The 15257-nt window shown below is 37.5% G+C and overlaps 1 protein-coding gene across 2 annotated transcripts in view; it reads right to left on the bottom strand.

The window, feature by feature from the left end:
- Positions 1-5395: 5395 nt before the first annotated feature.
- The window catches only part of IFT74 (intraflagellar transport 74), a 44145-nt gene continuing 34283 nt past the window's right edge, over positions 5396-15257 (bottom strand). For both annotated transcript variants that reach the window (XM_054397772.1, XM_054397771.1), the window contains 5 exons: positions 14413-14539; positions 10531-10694; positions 9763-9888; positions 7291-7351; positions 5396-5511 (listed from right to left, as the gene is read on the bottom strand). In XM_054397772.1, the coding sequence (XP_054253747.1) occupies positions 5396-5511; positions 7291-7351; positions 9763-9888; positions 10531-10694; positions 14413-14539 (594 nt within the window). The remainder of the gene's footprint in view (positions 5512-7290; positions 7352-9762; positions 9889-10530; positions 10695-14412; positions 14540-15257) is intronic.

Genomic DNA, 15257 nt, shown 5'->3' with positions numbered 1-15257 from the left:
CTTATGCAGAAGCTACAGTTCACAATTTTTCTCCTCTTTGTTAATGCTTTTCTGCTTAATTTCTGAAAGATTCTGAAAGATGACTGATGAGTGAGTCTGTGTACTTACATTTAGTGCCTTTAAGATATTAAGACTGGACCACCCTAAATTATACACAGCAATAAAATTTTGACTGCCTAAAGTAGCACGGCATTAATGAGGTACCTGTTGTAGCTATGAAATCTGGAGAGATGAAGACTAATTGCACAAGGTACCTAACGCACCTGAATTTTGCAGCTCTGATTATTGCTTCTAAGAACCAGGAAAGGGCTAGTAATTTCATACATAAGGTTACAAAAATTTGTTCTTAAAATCCTGTTTGCAGGACCCACTCTCCACCACTGAATTAATCTCATGCTGTTAATGTGATGCTAAAGGTAAATTTTGATGACTGCATAATTTAACTTCTTTAACCAGTATTCAACTAGTGCAGCTCAGTGGCAGATTCATATTTACCTGGCTCTGCTTCCAAATGTCACACCAGGACTGGCTAAAATCTTGTACTGACATGGGAAAGCCACAGGTGCACTGTTGGTAGGCTGCAGTGTAACACTTCCTTCTCTTCAATGCTCCAGTTTTTGCTGCATCAAGCTTCAGTTTTCTTTCTGTGTGAGACAAAGATTTCTAAATGGCAAGTGTCTTTGAGAGTACGAGTAATAGATTTTTAGCAATTCTTAAAATATGGAAGTGTGAAAGAAGTGCATGTCTTAAGGTGACAAGTTAAAACACAGATTTGCCTGTAGCTAAAGAACTTCAGTAGCTTTCAGCTCCATAATGCTAAAAAAAATATTAAATACAGTAAACTTGAATACAAGTCTAAGCCATCAACACCCTCTCTTCATGTAATTTCGAAGAAAAGAAGGAACAGAAAAGATATTGAAAATTTGAAGGACTAAATTGTAACTTTGTCCCTCAAGCATAACTGGTGGGGGTCACTGACACTGCTGAAAATTTCTGCTATATTTTTTTTTCCTTTTGATTTTCACAGATGCTGAGGCTCCCTCACCCTACTTGAAATAGGATTTATGGGGAAAGACATGTTGTATGTTTCAGACAGAGGTCTTGCTCCTTATTCATTCTTTGCTGCACAGCAGGAATCTTGGGCCTGATCCAAGGATACCAGTGCTGAGTGAATCAAGCTCAGTCACTTTAAATGACTGTATCTTTCAAAGAATCAGAGGAAACAAGGGGGGACCATTTTACATTTCTGGCTCATTGCTTTTTAAAATGTAGGAGGCTTCCTTCATTTCACACATTTGGCATATTGTCCAGTTCATTCTCCTTCCTGAAAGGAGAACCTCCAGCATGCTCTGCAAGTCAGGGTGAGGAATATTTCTTCTACTCCAAACTTCTGATGACCCCAATGGATGATTGATCAAAGCTGGGATTTGAATTCAGACCATCTCTGCAGTATGAAAGAGTTAAAGGCTTTCTTTCTTTTTACTGAACAAGAAAAAAGATGACAACTACTTAGTTTGGGAGCAAATAATTAACTTTCCCAGTAATTAACCTGTGTTTCACAGCATCACTGTGGCTGGAGTGGTCACCTACAATATATCCAGCGTTCAGCATCTACTATTCACTGTTGTCTCTATATTCAAGTGAACTCCAATTTTATTATGATCTCTTTCAGAATCCAGGGAGGTTTTCTTCAGTCCAGACAATTTCCAGGTCCTCCCCATCCAGATGCTTTATCACTGAGACTTGTGTGTGTGGCTTTCCCCTGTCAGTACAAGATTTTAGCCAGTCCCAGCATGACATACATTTGGAAGCAGAGCCTGGTAAGCAGCAAATTTATCGCTAAGGAGTGTACTCAGAGCAAATACTTTCTAGAATAGTTGTAAGTAAGCATTTCAATATCTTTCTTGTCAAAAAAAGATACTCTTGTAGCTAGTGCCTCATCATTAAGTTCTGCCCTATGCCTTGCATTCTTGTTTTACACTTGCAGCAGAATAATAGAAGCGTACTGAAAGACTTCCAACCACTTCACTTTGGAAGCTGGAAGTAAGAACAGCCTTTCCTATGCTCTTACTCAGCACAAACAGAACAGAGAAAAAACAGATCCTTTGCTTAAAGATTTGAAACCAAAATGCTTATTCACATGCAGTGTGAGAGTGAAGTGGAACTGAAGTGACAAACCCTGTGAAAGCTGGTATCCTAATGCCTCAGTGGCATCTTCCTGGAGGAGGAGGAGGAGGAGGAGGAGGCTAGGGAACTTTAAAGCACACTGGACATACCTAAATCCACTGGGCTTGTTGGGATGCACCTACATTTGCAGAAAGAGCTGGTAGATGGTATTGCAAGGCCATACTTGAGGGGGTTTGTTTGTTTTAATCATGGTGGTGGGGAGAGGCTTCTGAAGAGTCAAAGAAAATGTCAATCCTATGTTCAGGAAGAACAAGAGTGAGCCAAGGAGCTAAAGGACACTGCTTATGCTGAACACCATTTCCAGACATATAAAGGATGGGGAGGTGATGGTGAGTATACACTATGGATTTATGAACGGGAAGTTAGGCTTGACCAACCTGACAACCTTCTACAGTAAGTCAACTCAGTGAGCAAGGAGAGAAACATGGGTGTTGTTTATCTCAAGATTAGCAAGGTATTTGATGTGGTTTCCTATAAAATTCTCATGGATAAGCTGATGAAGTATGTCTTAGGTAAGCAGAGAGGTGGACTGAAAATGGGCTTTGGGCTCACTGCACAATCAGCAGCCCAAAGTCAAGCAGGAGCCAGGTCAAAAGTGATATTCATCACTTGGATATGGCGTGGATATTCATGCTAATACTGTTTAACTTTTTCACTAATGACCTGGATGATGGCTCAACAAGGCTGCAGATGATACAGCTGGGAGAGGAGACACACCAGAGGGACTCTTCACAGGAAGAAATAGGCAGACAGGAATGTCATGAAGTTCCACAAAGATAAATGCACATCCACACACACCAGGGGCTGAGTGGCTGGAATGTAGCTTTGCTGAGAAGCACCTTGGAATCCTTCCTGGTGGACTGCAAGCTAACCAAGATACACTGCACAGCCAACAGGATGCTGGGGGGTGTTAAACAGAGTATTTTCAGCAGGCTGAGGGAGGTGATCCTTACCTCTACTCAGTCCTGGTTAGACAGGTGAGCAAAAAATTTTTAAATTTATCTATCTCATAGATGTTGCCACTCTCATTTGAAGTAGAAACATAAAAGGGATAAAAGACTGCCTGGGTAGAAAGCCCTGTGCTGCTGAATTAGGGTTCTGACCTACACACAGGGACTTTGGTGACAAAACGCTCTGTGTCTGCTACTTAAAATTGTATTAAAATAGCCAAACAAAAAGATAAAAAGAGGAAAGGTTATTTTCATGGACACTTTAGGAGCTAGATACAATATACTCAGCTTACTACTAGGAATGAGTTATTAGGAGGAGGGAGATTAAATGCCTGCTGCACACCTCACCACTTAAAATCCACACAGTTCTTCTCAGCCATGGGTACTGTAGCCATGATCCAGGATCATAAGCATGAGATGTTACAAGAAGGAACAACTGACAAGGTTCTCTGACAGAAACAGGTAGTCTGGAGTTCCTTCAACAGACAAAGGAGAAGAGCAGCAAGATGGAGAAAGGGCTTTTGACAGGCATCTTGTTTGCACCCAAAGCCTGCAAACTTTACCATGCTACCTTACAGAATCTCTACCATGGAATAAAACCATCCCCTGCCTGGAGTGAGAGCAAATTTAAAGCAACCTGTTTGTCCAGTCTGAAGATTTTTTTCCACTGTTCATTAAAATATGTTATTGTACCACAAGTGGAATTTAGGAGGCGATCTCCCTGGCTGATGGTTTGATTGCTGAGAATATCAGACTTCAACTTTATCTCAGCAAATAATGGACTCTCTCTGGAATAGCTGAAACTTCAACAGGAAGGAAGAGACATTAGTGGGAATTTCCCCTAGATAACAGTCCTTGGTTTATAGAAATCCTGTTCCATTATCTCTCAGTATTACATAGACATAAATACACAGAGCAACAGCACTTGCTGTGCTGAATTTGGAAACACAGTGGTCTCTGCAAGGATTTCTTTGTTTACATACCTCTTTTTACTCAAAATAACAATCATAGATTTGCAGCAATTTAGTGACAAAAATACAGAACTTCTGTTTTAACTTACTCAGCACATTTTCTGATCCTTTGACTACTCCAGTTCTGTAACATGAAGGATATATTCTACTTATTTTTGGGAAGATCTTCCTCATCAGAACAACTGTAAATCCATACCCAACTGTTTTTTTTAATTATTATAAGGGTAGATTACTGTCTAGCTAAAATTCCTGTCTGTAGTCAACTGTGCTTTTTCCTCTTTGATAGGACTAGCTTACAACATACCAGTTGGAGAAACAGGCAGCTTATAATTACAACAAATGTAGAATATGAGGGGAAATATAAACATGGAAATTTTGTTTTATGTAGGCATTTTCTGAGATTTTTGTATCATAAAGCAGAGTGTTCCTTCTGCATCAGTCCTGGTTTTGTTCTACGTTGAATCTCTTTCCATGCATTTTTGTCAAAACAGAGGTTGCAGCATGAAATCTGAAGGAAAATACAATTGGTTTTCCTTGCCATTTCCTTTGTTGGTGAATACTACAGAAATTAAATGCTCTGCACAAGATCAGCATTACCTGTTTCACTACTTTCTATCCCAGTTGTCTCCTTATAGTTACATTAAAAAAAAATATAAAACAAGAAAGTAGTTCAGTTCTCCATTGGGAAATGTGTATTTGTTGACAGATCCATAGTACATTTGCCCTTATTGTAAGACTTTATATTGTAAAGCAATTCTGACTTAAAAGGATGCTTCTCATCCTTAGATGTTTTCCTTCTTTGTTATAAATGGCTATTTAAATAGGAATGGTATGCTGATACTACCACTTATCTTGCTATACATGCCATTTTAAATAACATGTATGACAGCCTGCAAGGCAAGTTCTTATTCAGGGAAAACTCCTTTTCTCTTTGGCAGGGTTTCAGACCACCAGACAATTAGAGATTCATTGGGTAATACAGACTGAAGTTTCACATTTGAGATGCAGCCCAGCAATGGGCCTCAACAAAGTGTTCTGAAGATTTTACAGTCATTGTCAGTATTTCTTTTTTATTTCTACAAGTCTCAACAATTCAGAGGTGTTAAGTCTAAAGTGTTCCAGCATTCCAAAACGAGGGATACTATTAAGATCTGTAATTTCTAAAAACTTGGAAAAATATTTCTAAGAGAATCTGTAAGGGTGAGGGAATGAGCTCAGTAGCCCAGTTTTCCATGCTGCCTGTGCACATCTCTCCTGTCCATTGGGGCAGGAAGGAAGTGCCTGGGTTCAGTTCTTGGTGTTCTGTAGAGCTTCTATGAGAGCTTTATTGTATTCTGTGACCAGCTTTCTCACGTTCTTCATAATTGGCTGGTAGTCACTCTCCTGACTTTTTGTTGCTATGACTGATTAATAGAATCAAGGAAACTAAGTGCCAGTATAAATATTATTAGCAGAATTAGAGATCATAAGGGAACCATAACACAGCAAGCTTCCTTCTGTGAAAACCGTCAAGGGTTGCAAATAATGTAAAGAACTCCAATCGGCTCTAAAAGATGTACACAAATTTACTAGCTGCCATCTCCTGCCAAGAATTGTGGGGGGGGGAAATATAAGCAACAGGTCCCTTGTGGAAGACTCTGCCCATTTTTACATTGCAAATAAAACCATTTCAAGGCACTCAGATACTCAGAATCATACAGACTGGCACTTCAGAAGTCCAGCTGCAAAAGCCTCAGCCCAGGAAAACACAACCTTTCTTTCCACTTAATAAAACCACAGAACTGTTTAGGTTGGAAAAGACCTTTAACTCTACCAAGTGTGTCACTAACCCATGTCACTAAGTACCCCATCTACACATCTTTTAAACACCTCCAGGGATGATAATTCAACCACTTCCTTGGGCAGCCAGTTGCAGTGCCTGACAACCCTTTCAGTGATGACATCGTTGCTAAAACTTTCCTGTAGAGACTTCTTCACAGATGAGGTGGCTTCAATTGCATTACATTGTCCAAGACCTGTTTTTCAAATGCTTTCTAAGAGTTAGAGTACTTATCAGATACAAGAAATATGATAATTAGTATAAGAAAAAAGGAAGACACTATATGCAAATCCTGTGAATTACTTTTTCCCTCTGTTGGCTAGGTTGCTACAGAATTGCCTGAAAGGCATTCTTGTGCCATTTTCTGAGACATGTAGCAATGTCCATTGTCCAACACACAACATGGGATGATACCATCTAGTTGTGCTGTTACTTTTACCAGTTACCATTTCTACTATAATCATGCAGCACTGGTTTGGTGTATCTTTGAGACCTCAGATTTTTTGTTTCCTAAATCACTGTAAAGAAATTGATTAACTGCAATGAATTCAAAGTCCCTAGAATATAAAATAAAAGTGCAATTATGCCCTGCAAAGATCTCTACAATAATTATGGAGAACAGTACAAGATAAAAACCATTGATTCTAATAAAAAAACCCACCAAACTTCATTGCTTTTGCTCATTTCAGAGTCTTCATTGTGAAAATCACCTGCAGCAAGTAAGATTTTGCTGCTCTTTTGGAAGGTCTCATATGATTAGTGGAATGTAATTCTTTAATTAGCATCACATAATGAGAGAGCTACAATGTACTCCACTCATCCCAGCCCATTCTGAGCTAAATCATCTCCTTGTCGTATCTTACCACATTTATCTGATTTTTCCCCCTCTAATCTGCAGTCCTCTTTTATTTGCTAAGAAATACATTAAATGCATACATTTTGCTGTTTACTTTTTCACCACTGACATTCATGGTGTTTTAGAACTGCAGAATACCATGCAAAGTCACCCTGCTATACAGACTTCCAAATGGTGCCACTTTTGCTGGCTACTATTAGCAAGACTCGTTAGATGTCAAGATGACCTTCCTACCTACAAAACCTAATGGCAAAGCCAACCCAAAAGGAAAAGCTCCAGACTGCAATCTATGCTTTAAGACCCTGTAACTGATTCAGACAACACATGCAAGTTTTGTTATATATAATACCTATCAGCTAATTAGACATTTGCAGAGCATTGCCTTTCACCTCCTCCCCTGTCTCCTGCTCCCCATTCCGTCCTGTCTTACTCTGCTGGAGGAAACAGACCTCTTCCTCAATTAATACACTGCAAGAATTTCACTGCATTTCTTAAAGAAAAGGATACATTCCTTCATCATAAAGTTATTTTGCTCATGGTGCTGCCACTTCCTCTCCAAATTCGTGAGCTGAAAATACAAAAAGAGCCAAAAATGAAAAGGGTAATTATTACACACCTACTTTACACAAAGAATCTCTCCAAACAGTTCCATCAATTCTTTCTACCTGAGAAGGTCAAAGTTATTTCAAAAACCCTCCCCCAGATATGAGAAATAATGACAACAAAAATTTTAAAGCTGCCAGTGGTTAACCTGCATGTAATTCAGCACTTCATATAGCTGTGTATCAAAGTACTGCCTGCAGTCACAATGCAGGTAGATGGAAAAAATCAGATGGGAATTCAAGATGTGCCATAGGGAAATGTGTAAGCAAGTCAGAAGTAAAAAAGGTGAACGCTGCAGGGAGATACTAATCCTCATTATACTTCTTATCACTTAAATGATCTCTTCTAAAAATCACTAAGATCTAAAATCACCACAGATACAATATTTCCTGACACTGTCTTGGACTTGGAGCTATACAGAAGAAACTTCCTTACTTCCATAGTTAAGTTTCCTGTCTGATGCCAGAAGCTGTGATAAGAACAGTGCTGCAGTGAGAAGATTGTAGGAGTGTGGGTTAAGTGCTGGCACTTCTTCAATACTTTCAGCATCAACAGGAAGCTAATGTGGACATTATATCGATGGCTGCTTCCTTACAATACAATTTTATATTTGTTTTTCTGATGCTACTGTTCAAGGTTCTGCATTTCAAGATATGCAGATGTTATTTTTAAATGCAAAAACTTAAAACCATTTGGAGACTAAACGTTCAGTGGAAACTAAGGTAATAAATTAAAAGAACAGAGCAACATTTCACTTAAAAGCTTATTCTTAAGCTAGAATATATGAAAATAGATGTTTTTTTACTCAAAATTAGTCTTGCAGTGAAGACTCAGTTACTTGGTGTACTAGTTCACAGCAAACATGGCAGTCATTTATTTCCAAGATAAGGTATTTCTGACCAGTTCTATTTTTTATTAGCTCCTTTGTAGATGCTGCTGCATGCAACACAGCTGGTAAAGGAGTCTAGGTGTAAAATACTGTCCAATATATATCTACAGAAATAGTTGCTCTATTTTTATAGTATTTCCTTGAAGGCAAAAAGTCACACAGATTGCTTGCAAAATCAACCAAGCGCTCAAGACACATAAAACATTATTTGTGCTTCAAAATGCTTGATGCACATCAACTAAATGGCTGTTTTAAGATATACCTTTATTAAGGTACATTAAGAAACACCTCATGACATGTACACTCGTGACATAAAAAGCAAATAAAAAAATCCCTTTCCCACACATGGAAATAGAACTGCCACAGCATAATGAACTGGAGAAATGGTGTACGATGGCCATTTTATATGAACTTTTTAGCACCACTGTGCAAGTATCTTGACACTGGCTGGGGATCCATTTCTGGTTTACAGAATCTCCAGGAATAAGAATCTGATCTTGGTATAAAACCAGACAATATCTGAAGTCTGTCACTTGGGCATGCAGCTTTGGGGATTTATATCATCACCCTAGAGTTATGAAAGCTTATATTTACCTCCTTATTTAGACCAGCACCCTCTCATCTGCTCCATTAAATTCTCTCCAGAAGAAAGCTAACTTAAACATGTACAAATATCACCTTCAGCTTTTAAGTGAATTAGAAAAAAGTAACAGTTCTAAAGGACAAGTATCTCACCAATCTGAAACAATAACATCAATGAAACGTAGAAGATTATTAATTTCATTTTTTCAGCTTATTTTGAGGTCATCCATTTTCCTTCTGTGCATTCAAACCTATGACAGTAAAGTTCTATTGCCAAAATGACAGCAATTTATGGATGTTTATAATGGATGAATCAAAGCTGCTCAAGAGTTTATAAACGTCTTCTTTCCTGATTCAATTTTGAAATGTAAATGTAAACATACTCATGTACCAAGGCTCCTTGGGTTTAAAGAAGTCTGAACAAACTCTAAACTTAAGTGGTCTGCAAGGAGCAGGGATGAAAAAAGGGAAATGGAATTAATAGCACAGGTTGTAAGAAAAAGCTTTGTCACATAACTTTAAAAGCCAAAGGAATCTTATCTGATTAGCAGTGATTTTTTTTCCTGCTGTTTCTTTCTAAGTTGGTCCTCAAAGCTCCTCAAACAAAGGAAGTGCAAAAGAAGGAGAGTTCTGTACAAGATTAGTACAAAGATTCACACAGTTTTTAATCTCAGAAGGACCTCTACCTATTAACTTTGAAAATCCAAACCTTTTAAGGAATTTTTTGGCATGACATTAACTTTTGTTTTAAAACAGAAAATACGGCTATGCACTTACAAGTAGCTTTGGAAACTCTCTGAGAAGTAATACACTCTTTCCATTGCATCCCTACAATGCTTCAAGTGTATGAGAAAACAACTGTGCTAGAAAACAACTGAAGAGCCAACTTGTGGCTAGAGCTATACCTGAGCATGTGTCTCATTCTCTTGCAGCTCTCTCTTCAGTGTCTCATACTCTGTGTTCAAGGTTTCCATTATTTTCTTGAAAGCATGGCTATGTTTTGTTAGTTTTTCTTTGTCATCCTGGAGCCTCTAGATGGAAAAAAAACAATGAATGGATGAGTTCCATTTGCTGTGGGCTGCAGACGAATTATTTTGATTCACCTTTCAAGATGCTACTTTTTCTTCCTTTCAGAACAAGATCATATATATAAAGAACTCATAAGGATTTTCTCCAGCTATTCATGCTCTACCCTAATGATAACATTCAATGGTTATGACCAAGCTGTAGGCTTAGTATCAGCACAGGTGGGAATTCTGATGTTAAGAATTTTAAAGAAATTTATTGCCTATGAAATGGAAAGTGTTCTAGGTGGAGTTTGTCTTAAAGCAAATATACACAGGATAGATTTTTATTTATTGGCTGAATTCTGTGGTTAGACTGATAAATTCAAACTTGCGGGCAGGCATATGTTACAGCAAAAAACTTCACATGAATCACTAAAATAGGAAATTTTGTGGAAGGAAGTGTGGAAGGCTGATAGCCTGCCATGTGAACTCAGTTAATAAGTCACATATATAAGAAGATAAGCATTTGGATTCATTTGCACCTGTGTGCAACCCAGTTTTCAACTATCAATCACGATTCCCAGTCACGGGCTTTGACTCCCCTCCACTAGGTGCTCAAAACCACACCAGTTCTGTTATTTCCCAAGGCTTCATTCCTTTCATTACCTTTTTCTTCTCTTCTCCTGATGCTTTCAGAGCAGGCAAATTATTATAGACTTCCAGTTCTGTTTTCGTTTGTTCAATTTTCTCTTTAAGAGAAGCCAGTTCATCAACCATCTTGCCCTCTAAGAGTTCCATCTTCTGTAGGTCCATCTGCAGTTTTTGACTCTCTAGATCACCAGATACACAATAATTAACAGTACCCTTCATTTCATAACACACTGCCCAGTATATAAAGGTTTATGCTACAGTTAAGCAACACAAACATCTCCTGCTTATCTTTCTGATTCTGACATTGATGGGAACTTTAATTGGAATGGAAATAAAGAACCTGATCTTCACAACCATCCCCTAAGTCAAAATCCTGTATTACAATGCCTATGGTATACTGTGTAAGTGAAGACTCATGAAAATCTGCTGATTGTCTATATCACAGCATGCTATTTCTTTTTTTTTCAAAGTTGTTTGGAGCATCAATCAATTAAAAACTTTACAAAAAGCTGACTGCAATAATGCAGACTATTTGTAAAAAAAAAATTTGTTTGCTTTTTAGAGGTTTTTTTTTTAAAGGTTGTTTATACAAGATAAAGAGTTTTATGAACCAAATTTGCATAAACATTTGCTGTGCACAGGAAACCACTTCCTTATCTCCACAGACTGAGAACTGGCATAGCTCAAAAAATGAGCATGTGCTGCAATATACAGCATTTACTTCTGACAGTCCATTAAAAAGGAATAAAGAAGATACAGGTAACTACAGGTGTTAGAAGTATGAACGGACTCTTATATGAAAAGAGATGTAACGACTGGAACTGTTCAGACAGGAGGGGCTTAAGAGGAGAGACATTGAGGATACACAAAATAAAAAATACACTTTGATCCAGTTTTGGGGTGAAGTTATCCACCCTGAGTGTGAAAGGTCTAGATGTGGACCAGACTTGCTTTGGATGGTTTTCTGACCTGTAGCCTTGCCAGTACATGTTCTTTGGGTTCCACAAACACATGGCTATGTAAATCTCATGTTTCAGAGCTGTGCCTAACTCAGAGGAATGACACAAGTAAGGCAGGGTTGTCTGGGTTTTTTTTCTGCTTTGTAAAGTATCAGGCAAAGTGGCTATTGGGAGGGATGAGATGCCACAGTCTCTTAGCATAGACTCAGATTTGTGCTGATCCCCTGGAAAGAGGGTAAGAAATACCCCCCACCACCAATTTAACCAAGGCAGTATAGCTATTTACACATAAGAGAGCTAATGTGCATATGTGACAGAGGAGGTTCACCTTTACAAAAAACAAAGTCATGGTTTCCTTAGTGGAATTAATTCAGAAAATTTCAACTGATCAAAACCCTGTCACATTGAGATTTTGGTATTGATCTCTCCCTCTTGTGTATTTGTGCCATATTTTAGAGTGAAAAACTGGTTTAAATCAATGTTTCTGGCTGATTACAGAGTGCTCTGGTGATTTCTTTAGGAACCTCCAAATAAAAAAAAGACAGCCAAAGATTTTTGTGTACAGTATGTCATTATTATGGAACACATTTCCATAAGGTAAAACTGACAGTGTCATGCATGTGCAAAGAACATTTCTATAAATAGACAAAGTTTCCCATACAGGTTAAAAGAAGGGTTTAAAAATAAAAGGTTTGGAACTGCATTGCTTAAGAAAACACTTTCCCTGTGTCTAGAGTATTTCACAACTGCCCATAGTTTAACTTTGAAGTTCCTGGTACTGGTCAGTGTCAGATCCTAAAAACAGGACTGAACTGGACCACAGCTCCACTTCTCTTGTTCATGTAGCACTGTGGTTTAAAGACAACCACTTAAGCTCAATAAATCAGGGCTTTAACATTAAAGCCAGTAAGGAATATAATTATAAATTACAAATAATTAAAATCTGAGTGAAAAAGCAGAAAATCCATTTAGATTTTCTTAAAGATTTATTTAGGCTTAACCACAGCATTTCAGCTTTTATACAGTTGCTCTAATATTTGTATTTTGTAATTTTAGAACAAGGAGTAGGTGGCTAATTGGGATTTATTTTACAGGTGAAGAGAAATAACAACATAAATGTCAAAAAGCCAGTCAGGATTCTTACTGTTCTATCCATATACTGATAAAAACCATGGTGAGACAGCAATGGGCTATTACTGTCTATTCACAGGTTCTGGGGAAAGGGGAAAAAACTGGAAGAGATGAATTTTACCCTTATCCAGCAATAGCCTCAATGAAAAAAAACCTCAAAAGTAAAAAACCTTACAAGTTCTCCAGGGAAAGAGACAGGAAGAGGATGCAGCCCAGTTCCTTCTGATATGCCATGAAGTTGCAGCGTCTAGCAGGCAGTGTGTACACAGCAGCAAGCTCTCAGACCAAACTACAGTGACCCAGGGAAATGTTTTTGGGAAACTATGCCATCAGCACTTTTGTTTACTCCTTCATGGTTTCCTTTTTCTTTTTTTCTCAAGGGTTCTGCTGGTGGACTTTTTATATCTTTGTTACGGCAAGGAAATATGGAATCCATACTTTCATTACAGCAAAAGAATCTTGAAGATGACTGTGCAACAATTCAAGGTTCAGGAAGAACTTTGACTGTGCAAACTAAACTTTCTCTATTTTTGAAAGACTCTTCAGTTGTTTATTACATTATCTACTTGCTTTCAGAAGCAGAAGTTTATTACAGTGACTCCTTGCTTTCAGAAACTTACTTAGGAATCATTCAAATGATCTGCTGAAAATTAAGTATTGTAACTTACTTCTCTCCCTTGAGAAGAAAGAAATATGTCTTTCAATAGTGCCTCTACAGTGCTAGGTGCTTCCAGAACATCCTTACATTGTAAAATAAGAATTGGTGCTTATATGAAAGAGCAAAACGTTGTATTTGAAGTTTTAATGTACGGCTCAGCTTTTCAAAGTACACTAGAAATGCAGAATCAGTATTCTCAGACAACAAAACACTAAATGTTCAAACACAGCACAACAATTTCTCTACCATTTTGTCCATAAGAACTTACTTGCATGTAACTACATTTAAGTTACAACACATCCTCCTATTTTGAAAATTATTACCAAGTACAGCACATAATAGCCATCTAAGAAAATGATTTATGATTCTTAATTCCTGCGCCTTCCTTTCAGCCAAAAACAAACAAGGAAAGGCTTGCTCAACCAATAATGATATTGGCAAAGGCTTAGAGTTACGAGAACAATTCCACTATAAACAGTGCAAATAAAGAACTAAATAGATACTTGTTATGAAAATGAAAAAAAAAAAAAACAAACAAAAAACCAAACCCACACCAAAACCCAGAACTGTCTGTTTTTTAAAATTACAGGCAAGATCCTGTAGATTGTTATCCTTAATTGTAAGTATTTGATGTGAAAGTGAAAATGAGTATTCACTTTGCAGAACAGAGGCCTGAGAATTTGAGAGCTATTCACTGTTGTTGCCGGTTATTCTCCCATGGTACACGGCCCTTTAGAAAAGCACAAACCAAAGTAAGTGACACTAAGAACTATATTTAGATATTACATAGTTAGATAACTGTGGAAGTCTAAGCTTCAATTTATAACACACTGCTTTAAGGCTGCGAAAAACATTTATTTTGAGATGAATATTAGTAAGTCAAACTTGTATCTGAAAGAACTCTGTATACCCCTGTATTAAATGTATGGGTTTAATATGTATCTGTGCAAAGAAGCTAGTCATTTACTGATAACAGTAAATGAAATACCACTGCTGAGGAATATAACTAACTTGTTACCCACAAAATTTTCAATTTGTCAACTTGCTGATGTATTTTAATATTTGGAGATCACTGATCTTCTTATTGGTGTAACAACTCAGGTGATTTTAATCTTTTTAGTGAATTCAAAAATTCATTTCTGATCTCACCTGTAACCAGATTCTTAGCAGTGCTCTGTGATTTCTGCATTTCATTTGATTTGAAAGTGAGGTCTTCCTGCATAATCTTCAGCTCTTGATTGGTAACAGATGAAATTTGCTTCATACGATTCACATTCTGCATGTTACCAATAACAACAATGAGAACATGCTGCATCTCTGAAACCACCACCAGGCAAGCGAAAAACTCTCCTGTCCTAGGAGATTGTAGTAGAAAAGCCAAGCAGTAGACAATGACTGAAAATACTATAGCCTAAAGTGATTTACATGTCAATGACTTTCATTGTACCAGCTTCTGATAAGAGATGTGACAGCCCAGTTGACACAAAAACACAGCAAGTATAAACTGTTGCCACACTGATCTCAAGTGTCACTGATAAAATTCACCTTATGTAAGGTGTATTTTATCAATAACTGAGTTAGAAGACAGTTAGACTGATGCTATATTCAAAGTATTACTCATCTGAAAGATTTCTCTAAAAGAAAAAATATCCATGAGAACCAAGAATGTTAAAAGAAAAAATGTTTTGCAAGTGCAACAAAACCCCCCCAAACCAAGCAGAAAACCCAAACCAAAACAAAAAACCCAAAGAACCAACCAAGCAAAACCCAAACAAAAAACCCCACCCACCAACAACAAAAAACCCAAAAATACAACAACAAAAAAAAAACAACCCACCAACCAACCACAACAAAAAAATCCCAACAAAAATACAACAACAAAAAAAGCCCAACCCACCAACCAACAACAAAAAAATATCCCAACAAAAAATACAACAATAAAAAAATCCAAACCAACAATAAAAAGGCAGATAGCAAATGGGAACAATTTACAA

Source organism: Indicator indicator, chromosome Z (genome assembly GCF_027791375.1).
Source record: "Indicator indicator isolate 239-I01 chromosome Z, UM_Iind_1.1, whole genome shotgun sequence".
Lineage (NCBI taxonomy): Eukaryota > Metazoa > Chordata > Aves > Piciformes > Indicatoridae > Indicator > Indicator indicator.
The sequence above is the reverse complement of the archived record's forward strand: the minus strand, read 5'-3'. Positions and strand labels throughout refer to the sequence as shown.